A 23,570-nucleotide genomic window follows, 5' to 3' on the forward strand; every position below is an offset into this window, starting at 1 on the left:
AGTAAGAGTCCTGGTTGTTCCAAACTTCTTCCATTTAAGAATTATGGAGGCCGCTGTGCTCTTGGGAACCTTCAATGCAGCAGAGATTTTTTTTTTTTGTAGGCTTCCCCAGATCTGTGCCTCGACACAATCCTGTCTCTGAGCTCTGCAGGCAGCTCCTTCGACCTCATTGCTTGGTTTTTGCTCTGATATGCATTGTCAGCTGTGAGACTTTATATAGACAGGTGTGTGCCTTTCCAAATCATGTCCAATCAATTGAATTTACCACAGGTGACTCCAATCAAGGTGTAGAAACATCTCAAATATGATCAAGAGAAATGGGAGGCACCTGAGCTAAATTTCAAGTGTCATAGCAAAGGGTCTGAATACTTATGTAAATGTGATATATCAGTTTTTTATTTTTAATAAATTTGCAAAACTTTCTAAAATCCTGTTTTCTCTGTCATTATGGGGTATTGAGTGTGGATTGATGAGGGAAAAAATGAATTTAAACGATTTCAGCATAAGGCTGCAACATAACAAAATGTGAAAAAAGTGAAGGGGTCTGAATACTTTCTGAATGCACTGTATATGGGGTATATTTGGGTTGCCCCCCTAAAATATATATATATTTCTTTGTTTAAAGTCATGATTGTTAGTAAGATTCTACATGCTTCCCTGTCTTTGCAAGCATTGAAATTGCTTTAAAATACCTTTATTCAGTGCAGTATCCTGTTTATTCTACCAGGTGAGCACCAGGGGTATTGCCCCTATGTTTTATTCCACATTTTTACCCTGTTAGCTTTTCCTGTCTCCCTACATGTTTATCTACCCGGCCCACTGTAGTCTTTTCAGTTGTTTTTTTCTTCCTGATTTCTGTCTTTCCTTGTGTGCCAGCTTCCTCTGCTCCATTGCTGTCATCACCTCCATATTTCCCTGAGCCTTGATAGCTAAAATGAAAATTGTAGTACAACTTTGAATTGGAGTTCTATGTACTTTTAGTATCATGCTTATTTGCCCTTAGGTCGCTATGGGCACCTGGGTTTGGCGATCAACCTGATTACTTACGAGGATCGGTTCAACCTGAAGGGTATTGAGGAGCAGCTTGGCACTGACATAAAGCCCATTCCTAGTGCCATTGACAAGGCCCTCTATGTGGCAGAATTTCACAGTGAACAAGCCTAAGGGTGAGTTTGTTACACTTCCAAGATGCCCCTTTGCCATTTACTTGTTAAGTCGAAACCTTTCCCTTGTCCATTAGCCCCCAACCCTCCTCTTTTGTTTCTTACAGTGAGGTGTGGTTGAGCTGGGAAGATCCATCATAAAGATCCCGAAAATCCCACCATGCATTTCTTGCCATCTTCTCGCCAATCTCACCTGCAGCTCCCTTTCAGCATTGTGGTTCCTCACTTCTGCTCAAATGGTTCATCTTTCAAACATGATTTCCTGTCCTCTTGTACCAGATTTATTGGGCCTTTGCATCGAGAGACGAACTTCAAACTGGAGTTTCTTTCTGCCTGCTGTCTGGTTTCAATGGCAGTCTTTTTGTGACGCTACCTGCATATTCAAAAGGATTTTTTTTTTTATTACCTAAAGTCAAACCCACCAACCTTTCCCCACAACGCTGCAAAAAGTGCCTTAGGGTCGATCAGGGTGTGCGCACACTGCAACGATCACCAGGGCACACCAGGTAGGATTGACCCAAAAACTGCTTTAGATTTCTTTTTGCTGGTTTCGTCATGTGCTTTGGGGATGGAGAAACCCCATAAGTAATTGGTTTTGCGTCGTGTTATGAGTGGCCTTACTTGGCACTCAGCTCCAATCCCAGGGATGGCCGCTCCGATTGCGGTTGCCTTTGGGGCTGGTCGACTATTCCTCTGTGAGGAGGGGTTGTTGGAGGGATAGAGGAAGCCGCAGCGTGGGTCGGATGAAGACTTTGGTAGCATCGTATCAACGAGGTGCACAAAATACCGGCTTTGTTTTTTCCTTGGAATGAAGCCATGCTTCCAGAAACAAAAGATTGCTACTCCCTTACCTGAGGCTGCCTCTTGCCCTCCTTTTCTGTAAATATTGTATAATTCCTAGCTCTGTACATAGCTCTGAACTTTTGTTCTATGGAGACGAAGCGTGGGACAACTGCAAAAAAGAAGCTGCCAGCAAGTTGCTTTATTTCCTCCTCCCTCTACCTCCTCCTCCTCCTCCTCCTCCTCCTCCTCCTCCTCCTCCTCCTCCTCCTCCTCCTCCCCGCCCCCCCCCCCTCCACCCCTTCCAAGGTGAATAACACGAGTGCAATTCTATAGATGAAAAGGTAACTCTTGGCTTTGGATGCCCTGCCAACAATTTGTGCTTTTTATCTGAGGGCATGGACTCAAGATTTCTGGCCAAGCATTTTTGATGACTGGCTGTTTGTTCCATATTTTGTAAATGCCAAGCTGGCAGCTATCGCTGTCTATCCTTCTGCCCTCCCCTACATTCATATATATATATATATATATATAAATATATATATATTTTTTTTGGTCTTTTTTTTTCCCCCTCTCCACACCCACATGCTCCATGCATGCGTGCACATACATACATACATACATACATACATACATACACCTTTGTCTGGTTGTCTGACTTGTTTTATTTTTACTTTTTGGCTCGTTTTCATCAAAATGACAACCTCTAGTTTTGTTCCTTGAGGTGTTTACCTCTTGTTTTGTCTGTCTGTTTTTGTCTGTGTGTCACATCCATGGTGTCGGCTTTTATGGCACAGAAGTAGTCTATTTTTATTATTTTTATTTTTGTTTTTTTTTTTGAATTTGTTTTTGTCCCTCGATGGTGAAAATGCTTACCAAAATTGACTTGTACTTTTGAGTTTTCAGTATTTATACAATTTCGATATGATTTCAATTGAGCATTTAAACGATAGGATCGTGATGTCCATTATCCCACCTTGAAAATTGAAGGTGTTAAATTCTAGACTAGTAATGCATCATTTTCTTTTTTGTTTTGTTTGAAATGCAACCTTTTTTTTTTTCTTTTTTTTTATTATCCAATCCTTATTTTTTCCTTCTTCCCCCACCACCCTCCCCCTCCTCCTGTTAACCTTCACTCCTATTGACCATTCCTATCCTTTTCTTCCTCCCCACATTTTATTTCATTTTATTTGCCACCCAAACCGAACCTCCCACTGTCTTCCCCTGCCCCCCCCCCCCCCCTATACTCCCTTTGTCATGTTGTCCTGCCTCAAGTTACTCAAGAGGCCTATGTCACATGAGGGATGCCTTTGTTGCACATTAATGCCTCCATACAGGATTACGAGGTGCACTATATTAGTTGGAGAGTTCAAATTGTCATCGGCTCGTGGGACATTTGACTGCCAACAATGTGAACCTGGATACTGAAATGTAACAAACTCATGGAAACTTGAAATTTAATCTGGCCTATTAAGTGGCATATTGTAATGGATTGAGCTTGTTCTCATTTCTCTAAATTCGCAGTTATTTGACTGGTCTTGGTATATTTTGAAGTGCACTTTTTCGTATTTTGAGGGTAGGCCATTTTGGGGGGTGGTTTGCATAATTGACATTATCCCGTTTCAAATTTGTTACCAATTGACTATTTGCTCTAAATTACTTTGTCGCCGCCATTGTTGGTTTGGACCAAACTTTGGCTACAGCCAGCCGCTGTGACACGCCCAATAGTTATACGGCTCTATTCTAATCCTGGCTGTAAAATGGTGCCACCACTTTAGTGGCGAGGCCACCTTGCGAGATTTGCAACGAGTTGTTGCGTTTTTGGGCATTTGGCAATTTATCGAGTCATCTGTAACTTCATGAGCCCAACTTGTAGTACCGGCCTTTGCTCTGTACATGACGAGTGTGTTTCCACTCCGATAAATTAGAGTTGGCTTGAATTGTGGTGCTTTCGGGTGGTTGTGGTGGGAAGGGTTAATATTTGGCTGTCTTGAGATGCAGCTGTGGGTGGGTTTATGGGTTAGGTTTTGATGCTTGATCGAAGAAATCCCTTTACCAAAATTAAATCCATTTATTTTAATTGGCAGGTGTAAACTTTTTGGTGGGTTGGGGGGGAGGGTGGGTTTGGAGTTGTGCACAAGTAAATCCTGGTATGTTTTGGTGAAGGGATTGCTGAAGAATGAACCCTGCACTCTATTGATAGTGCAGAGATACCTTTAATGCAATATGTCTCGCCTCATTGGTGGGTAATTCTTTCCAGTCGTAACGCTTTGCTGCACTCTACACACGGATTTCTGCAAATTGCTTCGGCAGTGGATTCGGTAGTGTAAAGCATTCTTGCACTCTCGTCAGTACTTTACTTTTGGAAGGGTTTTCTCAAACCAAAATAATGAAGAGCCATTTTGGGGGTTCTGCCAGTTATGTTGCAAACTACTTCGTACACGAAGCGAGCCTTTTGGAAACCCCAAAATTGCCCTCGGTATCTGCACTGGCAGTTGCAATTGGGCTTTTAGTTTCATCCGTCACATTTGAACCACAGATTTGAAATTTTAACGTCGTGAGTGTGCAGCAAGAATTTTTTTTTTTTTTTTTTTTGCCTTTAGCGAAGGATAAACCATTGATAGGTTTGGGAAGTTGCAACGTTGCTCACTGTATTTGGCCAAGCCGTGCCTGCTGAAATGATTCCATCTTGGCTGAGTTTGTTTTGTAAGAGCGTTTGCCTTGCCTTCCATCAGTTGAATAAACCAAAAGCTGCAAGTTTTGTCTTTTATGCAATGTGAGACATGACACAAATGGTGTTTATTTTGATGTATTTATTTTACAGTGATCCAAAGCTCATGCAGGAGCTTGAGTAACATGCAGGACATAAACCCAAGTGGACATGGGTGTTCTTTCCTGGCAGTTACAAGTTGGTGGACACAAAATGCAATATTTCATTTTCCTTGGCAGAGCAGTTACTCTTTAAAAGCCATAAAGGTATTTTTTCGCCACCTGCTGCATCTGGTCCTGCATGATATCGACGTATGGCTTCACGTAACCGACAGTTGTTTCAGCCATGGACCTGGGTGGGAGGAGGCCAAACAAGTAAAACGAAATGTTGATTTATGCTCGTCTTCAACAATGGATGGAAACGACAAAGTCGATCAAAAAATGCTAACCGACATGGGAATCGGGGGGGGCGGATGTTCTGGGTGCTTGTAATTCTCTTTTTCTTGATAAACGGTTAACGTCCCAACATCGGCTTACTATAGTCGTTGGCATACAAGTAACATTCTGTTGGTGTCATCAATTTATCTATCTGTCCGCTGACACAGGATGCAACTAAACTTCGTGATTCATACCAGTCTTCCATTATTCTTTAATGGCATTTAAAAAAATCCTTATTTCTAATTACAATACATTGAAATCCGAAAGTGTCACGCTCTACGAATGATTTGTTTTGGGGGACGGGGGTTGTCTTCCCTCCTGTTTGGTTAACTCACATGACTTGGCTGAATACTGGCAGCTCTTTAACTTGCTCAAAGAGGTTTTGGAAATAGCCCAAACCCTCATCGCTTGCGTAAGGGTACGCTGTTGGGCGGGCAGGGAAGAGATGGGGTCATCAAGTTCAGAAAGGGGTTCAAAAAATGATGAATTTATTTTATAAAAGTGAATAATTTCGGTCGAAAGGTGAGAGATTTTGGTGGAATAACATAACAATCCCCTTACCTTGAACGGCACAAATGACGACCAGCAACGCGATCAGCTTCAAACAATGCATCTTGGGCCTGGTGTGTCTGACTGCAAACACGTCATTTACTTGGTTCGGAATACACCAACAAATTCACAGAGCATGATGCAAACATTTGCATGTTCGAAGGAATCGATCGATATGACAGTTAAGCATGTGCTCGTCTATAGAAAAGGTAGAAAAAAACATTCCGTCAGTACACACCTTTGTCTCTCGCTGGCTGTGTCGATGTCGTCTGCACTCAGACGAGCCTTATATAGAGCTTGCCTGGTGCTCTGCATGAAGATACTCTATCGTGCTGGAAATCTGAGCAAAGTCCATGGAAATCTACAAAGAGCAAAGGTTCAGATTTGTTGGCTTTGTTCACTGTTGTTGTCTGCTCTATTCACTGGCCTCTTCGCTTTTTGCGTCGTGGCACCTGGTAAATCCTCCATTGGGAGAAGATTGGCTTCGATATGGATGTCTCCAAAGCTGTCTCTCGTACCAACTCCTTCGGTTTTCACTTGCAGATGGTCACGAAGCTCTAGAATCGGCGTCACGAGACGTTGACCCTCATTATTCAACATCTGTTTTTCTATGGATTGAATAAGGAACTTGTACATCTATTCCATGCAGATTCAAGATTAGTATCGATATGTTTCAAGGACAGTCGGTATTTGAACATGGAATGTGGGCATCGAGTTACCAAGCAGAGGTGCATGGAGGTTTTCACCCCCTGTCTGTTTGTGAATAATATGTCTCGAAGTTTTGGACGAAACTTGGTGGACAGTTTGAGTGTGTGACGAGGCCTAATCGATTCGATTTTGGTGAAGATCCGGATCAAAGAATTCTTAAATCTACTACATTGATCGACCATAAATAAGATTAACATCATCCATACTTGTACAAAAATTCCAAAGTAAAATGGTGTGCAGGTTCTGGTTACCTTAGCAATTATGACGAGGCTCCTTTCAAAGAACATAGGAAAAACGACTTTTGTTTGGGCATTAGACCTTTTTTTTTCTTTTTTTTTTTGTCTGTTTCCTTGGCCATCTCATGATTAAATGGGAATAGTTCAATCCACCCTAATACCCAATACCATTCTCGTTCGCTTAACAAGTGGCCGGAGGTTATATATATATATATATTTTTTTTTTCACCCCTGTCTGTTTGTGAACAGGATATCTCAAAGTTGTGGATGATTTCGGACGAAAATTGGTGAAAAGGATGGGTCTGTCAAGGACGAAATGAGTTGGTTACAGATCCGTCCCATCAGTGCGATAGAAACTGTTTACCTGGTGGTTTTTTATTTATTTAAATAATGAACCTCTTTACCCGAGTGCTATGTCACATCAACCCATGTCACGCTATGTGACGTCACTCACTAAATAAGTTGCCTCTGGTAACCTTTGCATTTTCAATCGATTTGTCTCGTATCCAACAGCGATGCCCAAAATATGGACTTGCACCCACGAACGAACTCGTTATACAAATCAATCTTTAACGTCTGCTGATTATGGGGAATTGATAAACACGAACCAGTCCTTTTTTCTTTCACTTTTAATTCCACAAAACGCGTCGCATTGCTCTATATTTTTCTATTTGGTTACAACACTGATTTGACAAATTACAAGTTTTGTTTGCTCTGGGAATTGATACCCTTTGACACCCGCGTGACATCAGTGGTCCATTGTTCTGCCACGTGTGCAGACTCCACACGAAGTGGGTCCGGGAGGATATCTCGGAGTAATTTATTTTTATTGCTTGTTGGGCATGACGTCACATATACATAGTCAGCGTTTACGAAGGACCACGCGACGTGTTTCGAAACCTTGACTCGTCACATTATTTTCGTGCACAATTCACACCGTGGCAGACGGAGCGAGTGCGAACCTGGGTGTTCCATTAGCAAGCAGCTTGCTATATCGACAATCATGTACATCCCCCCCCCCCCCCCCCCCCAAAAAAAAATTCAGTGGTAGATGTATAGATGAGCTTGGCAGTGGTTTCCCCCTGACCCATTAATTATCTTTACTACGGGAGCGGCAGGAAGGGTCATTCCTCTTTGGGGTATATAGATTACAGTCTCTATGGTCGGGTCTCAAGAACATTGGGTGTGTGTTCATTTACCAGGTTTCTTGTGGAGCGATCGCCAAGTCGTTTAAGCATTCGAGCAAGTACTCAATTCAAAACCGTTAAGGAACGGCTGGCTTGGCAAGCGCAAGCTAACTGCTTGGTAAATGAGCACATCCCGGTCTTCCTCCCTTTGTTTCGTATTAAAAAGCAGGAGCGAGTTTCAAAAGTTCGCTACGAAAAATGCCACAGTCGCGGCAGAAAGGGCCATGTTAACACATTTGTGGGTTATATAGAGTACAGTAGATCTTCACTCAGTTCTGTAAGTAAACCTTCACAGATGTCGGGATTCCTCCAAATTTCTTCATTTAGTGTTATCAAGAGCATTAGCGACTGTTTAAAAAGCTAATCATACGTGTTTGTGGTTCATAATATTTTTCCTTCCTATAGAAACTTTTGATCACACGGAAAGGCCATTATAACTATAAGCTATTTATACACGTTATCACTGCAGTAAAAACGCCTTGGGTAAGTGGGACATTATTTGTATTAATATTGTTTTGTCATAACATTATCACTACTAGCAACGGTACCCGCCCAATGGGCGGTGCTTCAATTGGAAAGCCCAAATGAAAAGGAAAAATATCAGAAAGTGAAGGTTTTTATTTATTTTAAACGATTCATATAAACATCCGTTAAATCATATCACACGCAAATCATAAAAATCTAAACGGTGTTTGTAGAATTTCAATAAAAGCCACATCACTGTTCATATCGGTAAATATTATTCCATCGTGATCGATACACTGTGATCGTGATCGTGATCAATAATCGTGTAATCTTATCGTGATAATCGTGTAATCGATAATCGTCTTAATCGATAATCCCGATACGTGTACCAAATTCCCGATACGTGTAACTGTACCAAATCAACAGTTGAAAGGATTTTGAGCCGATAGGTGTTACGGCCTTGGCAAGATCGATGGAGACAGCGATCTGTTAGCGTATACACCGCCCAAATAGCTATGTGTAATTCTTTCATGTGGAGATTAAACGGCGTTTCAACTTTCGCCGAAGTCATTATTTACTTTTAATGATACTTATATATGAATGATGTTTATATTGGTTTTGGGTCGTCCTTTCCGCATATCTCGTGGGATTGAGTTGGAGAGACGGCCGTGATGGTGGCGAGGGGGATGGAATTTCTCAAGCAGGGATTCAACCCGTGTCCTTATAAAAGGTCTTTGTCCGAGGTCACTGAGCCCGGTCGGTGCAGCTGTGCAGTGATCGGTGCAGCCATTTGTGCGGCACCCGGGAAAACAACATCGTTGCAATGAGAACAATGAACGTTATGCAAACGCGAATGTTATGCGAGAGTCCAAACTTGAGAATGCTGGAGACTAAAGCTGAAATTGGGGAAAACTAATTGGCATATTTTACTCCTGGGGATCCCAGGATTATCCACCCAAAATATCGTTGCGATCGGTTTAGCAGTTTTTACGGTACCTTCGAACAGACAGACAGACAGACAGACGGACGGACGGACATTTGGTGAATTATAGTAAGAAGATGCGATTTTCATTAATTTTGTTATTAAAAGCATCTTTGGAAAAACGCCACGATTAAGCTTCTTTGGACAAAAGCTACGATTAATCTTCTTCTTTGGACAAACGCCACGATTAATATTCTTCTTTGGAGAAACGCCACGATTAATCTTCTTCTTTGGAGAAACGCCACGATTAATCTTCTTCTTTGGACAAACGCCACGATTAATCTTCTTCTTTGGACAAACGCCACAATTAATCTTCTTCTTTGGATAAACGCCACAATTAACCCTCTGGAGTCCAAGCCGATTCTATCGGCTTCACGCATGCGCCGAAATGTCTACAAGCCGAATTTATCGGCTCTAACCGCATTCAAATTTACCGCGCAATTACCGCCTCCTGGATTCGATGTGCATAATATATAATCTTACTATAATTCACCAAATGTCCGTCCGTCCGTCTGTCTGTTCGAAGGTACCGTAAAAACTGCTGAACCGATCGCTGCACGGCTGCACCGATCGAACTCGGACAACAACAATCTTACATACTGACAATCCCACGAACCTTGAACCTCGAACGAATCCTTGAACTTACAATCCCACGAGATATGCGGAAAGGATGACCCAAAGCCAATATAAACATCATTAAAATCATTCGTATATAAACATCATTAAAAGTAAATAATGACCTCGGCCAAAGTTCAAACGACGTGAGTTTAATCTCTACATGAGAGAATTCCACATAGCTATTTGGGCGGTGTATGTACTAACAGATCGCAGTCTCCATCGATCTTGCCAAGGCCGAAACACCTATTGGCTCAAAATTCTTTTAACTGTTGATTTGGAAGTTTTTACAATGAAGGAAACATTAACAATGTTGTTAAAAGTTTATTTTGTGATTAATTAGAGTTATGTTGTTTGGAATGAAAAAAGAGATTTCAAGTGAATGACGACATGCCAGTGATGGTTTCTACTTTCTGAACGTGAACTTCGCGGATCGCCATATGCAGATTCGCCACGGTCCCACGATCGATGTTTCTATACGTGAACGTACCCGTTTGTTTGCGAACGGATACGTTTTTCATGGAAGTCCTTCACGAACTTGCTGTCCATGTCTGACGTGCGACTGAAGATGCTACAGGAATGTGGAATTTATTGGTTTCATGCTTTAGCATTCGCCGTATCTGCATTGCCTGTTTGCTTCTGGCGTCCCACCCGTGCGTAGCACAGGTATCTCTCTAGTAATAATAATAATAGTAGACTCCAGAGGGTATAATAATAGTAGACTCCAGAGGGTATAATAATAATAATAGTAGACTTCAGAGGGTTAATCTTCTTCTTTGGACAAACGCCACGATTAAGCTAACTTAATACGGCTAGGAAGGAGCAGCGCTCCTGCTTGAGACGGACGAAGTGACGGACAAGACACAAACTCGTCCGAGAAGATGTTTATTGAATAATCATCTCGGGAACTCTGCAAGCCCGTTTATCGGGTTCGCATATATATATCCAAACCAAAAAGCATACATCAGAACCAAAGCCACGCCTCTCAGGCGAGGCACGCTTTGGTGGTCATGTGACCGACAGGTGCAAAGGATTATAACCTCGGCGCCGCGGTTTGGCCGCCGGTTACGTCACCGGCTTGGGCCAGGAGATTCTGTTGCTGGTCTCGAGCTTTGGGGGACCCATGGGTCGCTACAGCTATACACCTCAACACGCAACCCATTGAGGGCAATGGTGGGGAAAACCCTCTCGGGGGAGAAAACCCCTTGGGGATGGGGGTGGCAAATGAATGCGCCTCAACCTTCATTATGTAACCCTTGGTCATCCTGTCAAGTTTTGTTGAGATTGGATAAGTAAGGACGGAATTTATTGGCATCAAAAATTCATCAGATAGACGGACAGACACATGGCGTATTTTAGTATGATTTCTCTCTTCCTTGTACTCTCTAGCCGCTGCTAACAATCAATTTGTTTGGGGGAAGTTGTCACACGATGAACGAGTAAAACTGAAAATTGTCGGCGTGGAGTGGAGTACCACGATGGCATTGTTTCCATGGAGACCGCCATGCTAAGAGATCCCAAGCACTCCGTTGCTCTGCCTAGCTTCAACGCTCTGAACTAAATAAGCTGCTTGTCAATGGCAGATACACACATCTGTGCAGCAATGTCCTTTCTTTGATCAATAGGTGGCAGCACCGGGACTCAACCAATGATCACCAGCAGCCGCCGATTTCACAAATTCTGCATTCGGAATCTTTTGATAGCGATTCCGCGAACCGCCAGCCGAAGCGAGCGACCCGTGCTACTCACAGCAAATGCCCTTTTTATGAATCCCTTCAGTGTGACCGTGGAGTACATGCTCCGTGCACCCGCGTTCATGCCTGGTGATCACATAGTTAAACTTCAGGCAATGTTCCATCGGATTGGCACCAACATCAAAACTGCGATTGAGGAATATGCGTATTATTTAACTTTATTTCTTTTATTTAACTGCTGATCTTGTATTCTTGTGATTTAAAGAAAAAGTATCGTGCGAACCTGAAGCCGTTTATGTTAATTAGGCAGCGTCTATTGGCTGATTGATGTGACGTCACCATATACCGTTTGGACAAATACATTTCCTGCTCAAACTTTTGGTTTTCATGTCTATGTAATGTTTGCGTTCTGTGCTTATTTTAAATAAAACTGTGCTATGTCATAATAATAATAATAATAATAATATCAGGCAATGAAATGAGCGTTCTTTGTTCGTGTGATGGGATGCGGTTAAAGGGGGCGAAATGCCCGCGGTGCTCCGCCTCTTGTGGTGACGTCACGCAATATTTATATAATATATTTTTACGCTTTCCCCTCGCCGTCATTGCTGAATAATACTAAACGCGATAGATTAACTTTACAAACAACACTTTACGGATGTGAAGCCAGTTTATTTATACCGAGCACCACGAAATGGTTATGTTGTAGCGTCGGATGTGAGTCTGGGACTCCGGGAGGGCGGCGCTTCGAACCCCGTCAAATTCACACCATTGACGCCCAACACGAGCACGGACAATCATTTGAATAAAGTACGTAATAATACGTATTATTAATGTTATGCCTCTAAAATATTATTCGTCCGAATCATTCTTCGTCATAGTGGGAGAGTTTAAATATTCCTGAAATTGTGTGGAAAAGCTACCATGTAAACAGTGCACATGATTATACAGCGCACAGGTTCTTGAACTTGAATGCTCTGTAGAAAGCCTTCATGCATCAACTCGTTGAAGAGTCCATCACTCATTAGGTATAGAGAGGGACTAAGCACGAGTAACATCCTTGATCTTGTGATAACAAAGACCACATATCCGGGATACCTGGTGCTCATTTCCTACTTCACTTCCAATAAAAAATTTTTGTGACCCTGCACTGCCTGGATCTTTCGTGACTAATGTGATGCCATTTTCAAGTTTGTGTGACCAGGTGTTTGGGAGGAGATGCAAAAATGTCACCCAGACACTGGTACTTATTAGGCCAAATAAAACCAAAATACCAGTTGATTGTTGGGATATAAAAAATTTTAAAAAAGGAAGGAGGCCCTTTTAATTATTAGGTTTCTTCTACATATACAATGCAGAGGAATAGCTGTTGTTACCCTCGCCAGAGGAGAGGATATTGCATTTTACCCGTTTGTTTTTGTTTGTCTGTTTATTTGTTTGTCCGCACAGAATAAATATGATTTTCTCTGCAACCGTTGGTCCGATTGACAGGAAATTTTCACCATAGGTGCAACTGCACCTGTGGAAAGTTTAAATTATAATTATGACGTCATCAGTTACGTGGTTCGGCCGCCATCTTGGAAAAACCGAAAAAATTGCACCTCCATATCTCTGAAAGCGCTGCATAGAAAAAAAAAAAGACTTGGCTCATTGTAAAGAGCTCTCCATGTGGAATAACATATGTTAATGATGATGTCATAGGTGCCTCCATTATGACGTCATAATTCGGCAAGTACAAAACGTCATCCGATCAAGATGAAATTTCTTGAGCATCATCTCGGGATAAATTGGTGGAGAAAAAAAAAATGATGACGTCATCAGTCACGTGGTTCGGCCGCCATATTTGTTTTAACACAAAAGACTTGAAAACCACTGAAAACACGTCCTGGCGAGGGTCTGCAGTCTATGATTGCTCTTTCTTGTTTTTCTTATTCTTCCGCCCCTTCCACACCCCCCCCCCCTTCCCCACACTAAAATCCTTTTTCTCCAAAACCGCTGAACAGATCGAGCCCAAATCTGGCATGCATTATCGCATGCCCAAGACGAACAAACAGTTCAACGATCATGACGTCATAGGTCACATTGTTTAGGAGTTATGACTCCCCATGTAGGGAAGCTCAAATGATCTTTTGGAATTTGCATCAAGTCACATGGTTTGGCAGCAATAGATAATTGAATGAGAATCTTAAAAACCTATCTCTTGAACCACTGAATTGATCGACATGAAACTTCAAAGTATAAATGTAGCTCTCATCAAGTTGAATAAGAGTTTAAAATTTCAACATGATTGGTTGTACGGTCTGGAAGCCAGAAGTCATTATTGTTGGAAGAAGAAGAAACGCAACACTTTTTCTTGTCAGGCAATGTGACTGATTGTGGCACTGCCATTTTTCGGATTTATTTCCTTTAAAAATCATTTTCTCTGCAGTCGTTGGACCAATTGACAGGAAATTTTCACCATAGGAGAAACTCGGCCTGTACAATGCTTTAATGGTAAATATGATGTCATCGGTCATGTGGTACAGGTGCCATCTTGGAAAAACCGAAAAGATTTGCACCTCTATAATCTCCAAAAGCTCTATGTACCATGACGTCATAAGTCACATGGTGTAGGAGCTATGACGTATTGAAGCATAAACTTTTAAAACCTAGCTCCTCCTTCATTTTTGAATATATCGAATGGAAAGGTCACCATTATGTTCCCCATGTCGGCATGCTAAAATGCCCTTTTGGAATTTGAGATAGCTCACATGGATTGGGCAGCGATACTTCTTGAACGAAAATTTAACGAAAATCTTTTAATTTTTTTTTTATCTCTTCAACCGCTTTATTGATCGACGTGAAACTTTATAATAAAGTAGAAGTCATGAAGGGGAGGGAACAAGTGTGTAAAATATCAAGATGATTGGTTGTACGGTCTGGGGGTTAGAAGTTGAAATCGTGTGAAGAAGAAGAAACTCTGCATGAGCTTCTCAGGCCATGTCACAGATTCTGGCCCTGCGGTTTTTATGCCTCCGCCGCGTCGCCGGAGCCATTATGTTTTCGGGTTGTCCATCTGTCTGTCCGTACGGGCTAAACCTCGTTTTTCTCAGCAACCATATGTCCAATTGAGACGAAACTTTCAGGGTAGGAGTGACACCCATGCAGAATATTTTTTACGATAATTGTGACGTCATAGCTCACGTGGTATGGCAGCCATCTTGGATTAAAAGCAAATAATTAAAAAATTATTTCACGGAAACCTCTGAATGGAAAAATTTGAAACTTCTCACATTGTCAAGTACTCCCAATGGGGAACAAAAGCATGATAATGATGACAACATAGGTGAAGTGGTATACCAGCCAAAAATGTTTTTTTAAATCGAATTCCTTATCCTAAAAATCTGAAATTGCATGCACATGATCTATGACCCATTTGTATTGAAATATTAAATTTATGACATCATAGGTCACATGGTTTGGCAGCCATATTGGATTGAAAAACGAACCTTATCTGATCAACATGAAACTTCACAAACGTGATCCACTACCCATACATATGCAGAGTGATGGCATCTACCCGTTGTGGGACTACGTGGAGGCATATTGGCGACACAGTCGCATTGTTCTAGTTCAGGTTAATTTTTTAATTAAAAAAAATCATTTTCTCTGCAATCGTTGGACGGGAAAATTTCACCATCGGAGCGGCTCGGTCTGTAGAATAGTTTAATGTTAATTATGGCATCATCGGTCGTGTGGTACAGGCGCCATCTTGGAAAAAAACGAAAAAATTGCACCTCTATATCTCAAAAACAGCTGCACAGAAAAAAATGAGACGTCTCATTATAAAGAACTCTGCATGGAGAACAACCCATGTGAATGATGATGTCATAGGTGCCTTCATTATGACGTCATAATTTGCCAAGTAAAGAAACTTCATTCGATCAGGATGAAATTTCTTGAGCATCCTCTGGGGATAGATTGATGGAGAAAACAATAATTATGACGTAATGGGTCACGTGGTTCAGTTGCTATATTGTTTTAAGATAAAAGCCTTAAAAACCACAAAAAAACCCTTTCCTCCAAAACGGTTGAACAGATCGAGCCCAAACTTTGCATGCATGAATGTATACCCATGACAAACAAAAAGGTCAGCGTCTGTGACGTCGTAGGTCACATGGTTTGGGAGCAATGTTGCTTTGAAGCATAAACCTTTAAAACCTATCTCCTCCCTCATTTTTGATCCTATCGAGTGGAAACTTTACAATCATGTTCCTCATGTCTGATTGCTAATACTCCCTTTTGGAATTTGCGATATGTCACATGGTTTGACAGTGATAAATAATTAAACGGAAATCCGGTTGGGAGGGTTGAAGTTGTTATTGTGTGAAAAAGAAGTAACTCTACTTTTTATCTTCTTCAGCCATGTGAATTTTCGGTGTAGCATTAATTATGATGAAAGTGGGGTTGTATGAAAGCAGGGTTATATCAGAGTGGGGTCGTATGAAAGCAGGGTTGTATGAAAGCGTGTTTGTATCAAAGCGGGGTTGTATCAAAGCGGGGTTGTATCAAAGTGGGGTTGTATCAAAGTGGGGTTGTATGAAAGCGGGGTTGTATGAAAGCGTGTTTGTATCAAAGTGGGGTTGTATGAAAGCGGGGTTGTATGAAAGCGTGTTTGTATCAAAGCGGGGTTGTATCAAAGTGGGGTTGTATCAAAGTGGGGTTGTATCAAAGTGGGGTTGTATGAAAGCAGGGTTGTATCAGAGTGGGGTCGTATGAAAGCAGGGTTGTATGAAAGCGTGTTTGTATCAAAGCGGGGTTGTATGAAAGCGGGGTTGTATCAAAGTGGGGTTGTATCAAAGTGGGGTTGTATGAAAGCGGGGTTGTATCAAAGTGGGGTTGTATGGAAGCAGGTTGTATCAAAGCGGGGTTGTATGAAAGCGGGGTTGTATCAAAGTGGGGTTGTATGAAAGCGGGGTTGTATCAAAGCGGGGTTGTATGAAAGCGGGGTTGTATGAAAGCGGGGTTGTATGAAAGCGGGGTTGTATGAAAGCGGGCTTGTATGAAAGCGGGGTTGTATGAAAGCGGGGTTGTATGAAAGTGGGGTTGTATGAAAGCGGGGTTGTATGAAAGCGGGGTTGTATTAAAGCGGCGTTGTATGAAAGCAGGGTTGTATGAAAGCGGGGTTGTATGAAAGCGGGGTTGTATGAAAGCGGGGTTGTATGAAAGCGGGGTTGTATGAAAGCGAGGTTGTATGAAAGCGGGGTTGTATGAAAGCAGGGTTGTATGAAAGCTGGGTTGTATGAAAGCGGGGTTGTATGAAAGCGGGGTTGTATGAAAGCGGGGGTTGTATGAAAGCGGGGTTGTATGAAAGCGGGGTTGTATTAAAGCGGCGTTGTATGAAAGCGGGGTTGTATGAAAGCGGGGTTGTATGAAAGCGGGGTTGTATGAAAGCGGGGTTGTATGAAAGCGGGGTTGTATTAAAGCGGCGTTGTATGAAAGCGGGGTTGTATGAAAGCGGGGTTGTATGAAAGCGGGGTTGTATGAAAGCGGGGTTGTATGAAAGCGGGGTTGTATCAAAGCGGGGTTGTATGAAAGCGGGGTTGTATGAAAGCGGGGTTGTATGAAAGCGGGGTTGTATGAAAGCGGGGTTGAATGAAAGCGGGGTTGTATCAAAGCGGGGTTGTATCAAAGCAGGGTTGTATCAAAGTGGGGTTGTATCAACGCGTGTCCAATGAAAGCGGGGTTGAATGTACGCGGGAAGGCGACAAAAAACCGGCCATCACTGCCAGCAGTTATAAAGTGGCAGTTCTAGCTATTTTATTTTTTTCTAAATGGCCACCATGTATATGGCATGCTTTTTTAAACTCTTCTCTCCCGCCCCCCTCCCCCCCATCCCCCTCATTCCCCTCCAAAAAATTCAAATCAAGTATTCGAAACACCAGTTTTCTTTTTTCCTCCCCAATCCCTGTCTATCCCCAAAAAAATGTCATGTCATGTACCAGACATGTCAGTTTTGTACCCACAAACAAATATGACGTGGGTCATAGACCCGACACATCACCTATACACACTCACTAGGCCAATTAAAAATACAATCCACAGTTCTATACAAATATAAATATACTAGCCGAAACCCGTGGAACATCCACGGAAGGGAGGATGTGGTGTATGGATAGAGTGTACCATTATGGATGGCATAGGGGATTTGCTTGTCCGAGTAAGAGTTAGGAAGAAAGATGAGAATGAAGAGTGCGTATATGAACAACGATCGCCGACACCGGCACAAATGCATGCTCTGGATTGTCCACTCAGTGGACGGCTTGCTTTCGCCTTCACCTGTCCAATCAGCGGACGGCTTGCTTCGCCTTCGCCCAGCAGACGCCAATACGATGGCGTCGTATCGGCAGTTAATCGGATGCTTTTGGGCCCCAAGGTCGGGTAATTCAGATTTTTCGAGTGTGTCTGTACGTGATAAACAAAGAGCGCGGTTCGTAGATCGTAAATCCATTAGTGCCGTGGGCATCGGGTCACTGGGTGCGGCGTAAAAGGGATAACATTAGAAAGATGACAAAATACCAAAGACTACATTAGTTGCGCAATTTGGTAGTTTTAAAACCAGTCGTATTTTGCATCATTTTAATCGGAAGCGTGTCTAAATTTTACTACAGCGGCTGATATGTAACTTACGGCCGCAGACATGTACACAGATCAGTATTTCTCGCATATAACGCATATGATATGTCAGGACAGTGAATGGAAAGTGACAGTACAGCTAACAGCGCTGCAGCTCGGTGGAAGTGATAAAAACTCAGGATGTACATCAGGAAAATTATCGATTCAAAGAATGGTGCAAGATATGGAATTTTTTCAGTATGTTTGACGAAATAATAAATAATTAATAAAGGAGGCAGCATCAAAAAAAGAAGTGGGCGGTGCCGATCAACTAGTAATTGTTTTATTTGGCCTTATTCAGGTAAACACCCAGGTAATAAGGTCTGTGCTTGCCCCACTGTTCTCATTCTCACCCCCAGTGAATTCAAGTTGATAAACTGTTGGATTGACCTAATGTTATGTCGATGGAGCACAGGTTGGATGGACCCCTCCTGCGCCCAAGTTCCTTGTGAGTCCATTTACTACATACGGATGTGCTGAAACCTCGGAGAGGAAATGCTTATGGACATCCCAAGTACTTATATTGGCAAACTTGTCAAATATCTGCCTATTACATACTCACTTGTCCACAAATTGCATACCCTTCATTTGGCTGGGCATTTATCGATATTGATGTGAATAATGGTAATGTTTTTGTCCAAGTCAGTTATTTTGGACGTTGGTGGTTCCATTTTCAAATTTGTGTGCCCAGTGGTTTGGGAGGAGATGCAAAACGGAGACACAAACATTTGATCTTATGATATAGATGTCTTTGTAGCGCATGTGAAAGTATATCTTACTATAATTCACCAAATGTCCGCCTGTCCGTCTGTTCCCAGGTACCGCAAAAACGGCTGAACCGATTGCAACGAAATTTTGGGTGGGTAATCCTGGGCCCACCTGGAGTAAAATAGGCTATATTGTTTTTCCAATTTTTCCAATCTTCCAATTTTCCAGTTTTTCCAAACACGATGGAATAATATTTACTGATATGAACAGTGATGTGACTTTTATTGAAATTCTACAAATACTGTTTAGATTTTGATGATTTGCGTGTGATATGATTTAACGGATGTTTATATAAATCGTTTAAAATAAAAAAAGCCTTCAATTTCTCATATTTTACCTTTTCATTTGGGCCTCCCAATTGAAGCCCCGCCCATAGGGCGGGTACCGTTGCTAGTAGTGATAATGTGCTTGTCTTGCGCGTAATCCAAACCCCTTGCAGAGCCTTGGAGGAAAGATAAACAGCCTTTTATTGCAGTTTCTTAATCTTTTTGAGGTGCTCGGATGAACTATAAATTAAGCAATATTCTTTGCCATCATATCGTGCACAGTCGTTTGGAAACTCTGCCCTTGGGTGTTTCCCTCGAGTTGTTTCATTCAAACAAATATCTTCCCAGAGCTTGTTTTTGGTTGAGCCAAATGATGCATGGTAAAGGTGGTTTCTTTTGTCCCTCACAGTTTTCAAGACGTGTTTGCCCTCTGTTTACAACCTTGTGCTGTGTCCATAAAATGTTCTTTTAGAATTTCCAGGATTGAAAGACACGCTCAATTTACGAGATGAGCAGATCTAATCAATTCCAGATCAGCAGAGAGAAAGACACAGCTGCCTTCACCTGTAAGTGGGATGGGGGTACTATATAACACAATGTAGGGTCATCTGCAAAAATGGAAGAGAGGGTTTTCCAGAGCTTTGGAGAGGTCTTTTATGTAGATGAGGACCAAGATGGCCCAAGATATACTGCAAGATACTTCCACTAAGAGAGGAGCCTTCTATTGATAACAATGCGTTGACTGCTCGAGTGGAGGAAGTCAGAAATCTAGGAATGAAGGTGGCCTCATATACCACAGGCAGCGAGCTTGGCAAGCAGACCATTATCAGAAATCACTGAATATTTATCCAGGAAGACTGCTATGACCTGTTTTTAGATTTTGCATCTTCAGCCATTTCTGAGAGAGGAGCAGTAGCATGTCCAAAGAGATTATCTTGGAGTCGAGATAAAGCAATACTTCCCATTAAATGTCCCCATGTCCTTGCTTATTCAAAATTAAAATCTGTGTTTTTACAGTGATTATATTCACCAACACCATTTATAAACCAAGGGATGTCCACCCAAAATATTCATTTCTGTCCGTCACTGAGCCAAACCACCTATTTTTCAAATGTAAATATTGTTGCGGATCTCTCGAGCCTGTCGACGTACAGAGGGGGGTTAAACCCTTTTCCCCCTTCGAGCTTCGAGTCCACGAGGCCGAGCCGCCACTCCCGTAGCGAGCGTGCGGAAGGGTATCGGGTCGAATCCCCATGTACCTTCGGTACACACGCTGCCACGAGAACGGGGACTGGACCTCGCACGAGCCACTCTAATCGGATATGCCGAGCGGTTTGCGTGTCACGTGACTCGTGCCGTTAATTCTTATTCAACCCGATTTGAGCGGTTTTATTCGTGCGATGCTCGGCCAATGGTGTGAAATGACGTGCATGGTCAAATGGAAGGAAGAACACAGGTTTATTTACAATTTATACAGTGATCAGGGTAAAGAGAAGAGACACAGAGCAGATACTTAGTCAGTCTTACTTAATCCCCGGACAAGGGCCCACACACTCACGCGGGAAAAGGAGGAAGGAAAAGTACGCGCTCTAATTGTGCCTTGGCACCGTCCGCTCCAGACAGCTCGCCGGGCGTGGCCCTCGAAGTGTTCATGGCACGTGTGCAGGGAGCTCAGGCAGGGAGATCGTGCGTCTGTGGCCCGGGAGGGGTCGTCCTCGCAAGCGCGATTAACAGCCGCAGAGCGCAGGGCACAGGGAGAGTTCGTGCACAGAGATAGCTGGGGGCAGAGAGCATTCGTTCACAGACCTCTTGGACAGAAACTCTGACTGGGGTCTGACTCTCCGACACTCTGACTTCTTACTCTCACTCTCACTTTGACTCTCAACCACACCTCTCACTCTCTCGACACACTTGACTCGACCCCTTGTTCACTCTCTCTCGGGCGGGGGGCCCGGGGCAGGGTTTTATAGCCCCGCCCCAGAGTCTTACCCGAATGTTCCAAGCCCCTCCTCTGGCTGCTGTTGTTAGCCACTCCCCTTGAGCTCCGATTGGCTGCTCGCCGCTTACCGGCCACTCCACTGCAGCTCCTCCCTTGGGCCTTCCAGACTTGTTCCAGGCCTAGCACGTGGCATTCTAGCCCAATCGAGGCCTACACTTACTGGCCTGCTCAACGCATACTAACACAGGAAAGGAGACTGCTTAACATTTACTAAGAAAGAACTGAACTAAGCGAAGCTACATGTTGTGGTGCAACTACCTACGAGGAGGGTCATCCTTTATTCTGAAAACCGCAACAATATTGATAATAATATTTTGACACAGTTAAGACTTGCTGCCACGCATACTCCTTGCACTTGATGTCAAAATATTTTAAACCATAACCAAAGTTGCTTAAAAAAATTAAAGAAATACAAAAAAAAAAGGATCTGCAAGTCTGCCGCATCAAGGGTAATGAACATGTGCATGCTGTCTGTGACACTAGTGAGAGCATGGTTAACCCATTCGACGAAACTAGCCAGCATCAGCTACACATTTCCTCTGGTGTAAATGTGACTCACGGGGTAACCAAGGACATGACTGCAGCAAAGTCACGTGGCCAAACGTCAACTGAGTTGTACATGAGAGAGAGGCTTCGTTGATCTGCACTCTACAATCAAGCAACACAAGCTTAAGACATTCGCCCGCATGACAAAAAAGGAATCCACAGGAAAAAGCAAGAAAGAAAGCCTACTCAAGCAAGACGAAAGCCAATTTGCCAGATTGTTAATAGTTTCCAAGGACAGAAAGGTGGACCTCAGTGAGCTTCTGAAATATGGCCTCAACACAAGGCCATTGGCATTAGCAAATGAGAATGGCAGCATCGTTAAAAACAAACAAAGCAAGCCTGATGCGACATCTGGAGTCTGTTGTGGAGCCATAACCAGTCATAGACTCCATTCCAGGAAAAGGTATCTGGATCGGAGATGGAATGGTGCTTATTCAAGAGCTCAGTAGTAGGGTCGAGTCACTTCCCATCTTTGGTGATTTGGCAGGCTCTATTCTAAACAAAGTGGTAACCATGCTGCAAATATCTACGCTGATTCAATCCACATCATCACAGATCGCTATCCGGCAGTCTCCATACAGAATGCAAAAGGGGGATGAGAGCTTCCGGAGGAATGCATCGGATTAAGATCGAAAGTGTAGACCAAGCCATTCATTCCCAGTGGAAAACGTTCATGACAAAACAGCCCCAACAAAGAAGAACTAGTGCAGTTCCTGTTTGATACCTGGTCAAACACTGACCCTGAGAAGTTCAAGAGTATCAAGGTGTACTTAGCACACGGACCACAGCGCCATGCTTTCTGTAGTGTATCTGGCAAGCTGGAAGTTGACGAAGTGCCGGAGCTCAAGACAAATCATGAAGAATCTGACACCAGACTCCTACGCTGTGCTTTGGCAGAAAAACAATGACCAATTAGCCAATATGAAGCAAAGAGTCCTGTCATTATTAGAAGTCCGGATACAGATGGCTTCATAATAGCAGCAGGCCTTGCAGTATCGACAGACAGCAAAGTGTTATTTCACTCTGGAAAGAGGAACTTAGCCCGAACAATTGATATCACTTCAATACGCAATCATTTCGGTGATGCTGCATTGACCACTTTGCAAACAAATTGTTTTGGTTTCCTTCTGATGTTCTCTTAATACTTGAATATACCAACAGTACAAACTTGCATGTAACCAAATTGCTTTACATAACTGTTACAGTGTACCTTTAATAATCGAAGTGGTAAACAGCCTCGTAATGAATGAAAAGGGCCTATTTTAATGCTTGGCAATAGTCATGATACAGCACCTCGATTTCCATGTTTCAGAGGATGTCCCACTGAGATCAAATCCGAGGCACAAAGCAATAAAGTACATAAGAAAAAAACAATCATATAATGCAATTAAAATGAATGATGTGATTCCTTGGCAACATGCATATTTGGATCCAGCACCCTCAAATACTCTTACACCAGTGAATTTTATGTGGTTTGAGAGGATGTCCCACAAAAGAGAAAAAAAAAACAAGGCACATTTTCCCATTCCATGGACGATTACCATCACCAGTAATATCCGCTCCTCCTGGGAGCGAAATGTGATGTCAATGGCCGCTCCCTTATGCAGGAGTTAGTGAGTAAACCACGTGTACTATTCCATATGTACAGGCTAAAATTGCACGTCATATCCCCTGATTCGGTTCTATAATGATCAGACGCACACACATTGATGAGAGCTTTGTTTTAATAATATTGGGAGAAACACCCGCTCCATGCAGCGGGGGAGTGGCCGACGGGTGGGGTATTTTGTATCAATGACCTGCCCCAGGAT

The 23,570-nt window shown here is 42.7% G+C and overlaps 1 protein-coding gene, 1 long non-coding RNA gene and 1 other non-coding gene across 13 annotated transcripts in view; 1 reads left to right on the forward strand and 2 right to left on the reverse strand.

The window, feature by feature from the left end:
* Nucleotides 1-4,700, forward strand: part of DDX6 (DEAD-box helicase 6) — a 119,610-nt gene extending 114,910 nt beyond the window's left edge. For all 7 annotated transcript variants that reach the window (XM_078782162.1, XM_068122975.2, XM_068122981.2 and 4 more), the window contains 2 exons: nt 1,004-1,166; nt 1,271-4,700. In XM_078782162.1, coding sequence (XP_078638288.1) covers nt 1,004-1,164 — 161 coding nt within the window. In that variant the 3' untranslated portion in view covers nt 1,165-1,166; nt 1,271-4,700. The remainder of the gene's footprint in view (nt 1-1,003; nt 1,167-1,270) is intronic.
* Nucleotides 4,701-4,745: 45 nt separating this feature from the next.
* The window catches only part of LOC144892993 (uncharacterized), a 35,898-nt gene continuing 17,073 nt past the window's right edge, over nt 4,746-23,570 (reverse strand). The window contains exons 2-7 of one of the 5 annotated variants that reach the window (XR_013624159.1): nt 20,773-20,991; nt 6,092-6,196; nt 5,878-6,000; nt 5,652-5,723; nt 5,426-5,513; nt 4,746-5,004 (exon numbers count right to left, since the gene is read on the reverse strand). This is a non-coding gene — a long non-coding RNA (uncharacterized LOC144892993). Of the gene's footprint in view, nt 5,005-5,425; nt 5,514-5,651; nt 5,724-5,877; nt 6,197-6,598; nt 6,615-20,772; nt 20,992-21,203; nt 22,582-23,570 lie in introns of those variants that run through there. The other 4 variants (XR_013624160.1, XR_013624162.1, XR_013624161.1 and 1 more) reach the window with 4 other exon arrangements.
* LOC137431916 (U11 spliceosomal RNA) lies at nt 11,460-11,597 on the reverse strand. The gene has a single exon (XR_010985373.1). It is a non-coding gene; the product is annotated as a U11 spliceosomal RNA (small nuclear RNA).

This window comes from Myxine glutinosa, chromosome 7 (genome assembly GCF_964187855.1).
Source record: "Myxine glutinosa chromosome 7, kmMyxGlut1.1, whole genome shotgun sequence".
In the NCBI taxonomy this organism is placed as follows: domain Eukaryota; kingdom Metazoa; phylum Chordata; class Myxini; order Myxiniformes; family Myxinidae; genus Myxine; species Myxine glutinosa.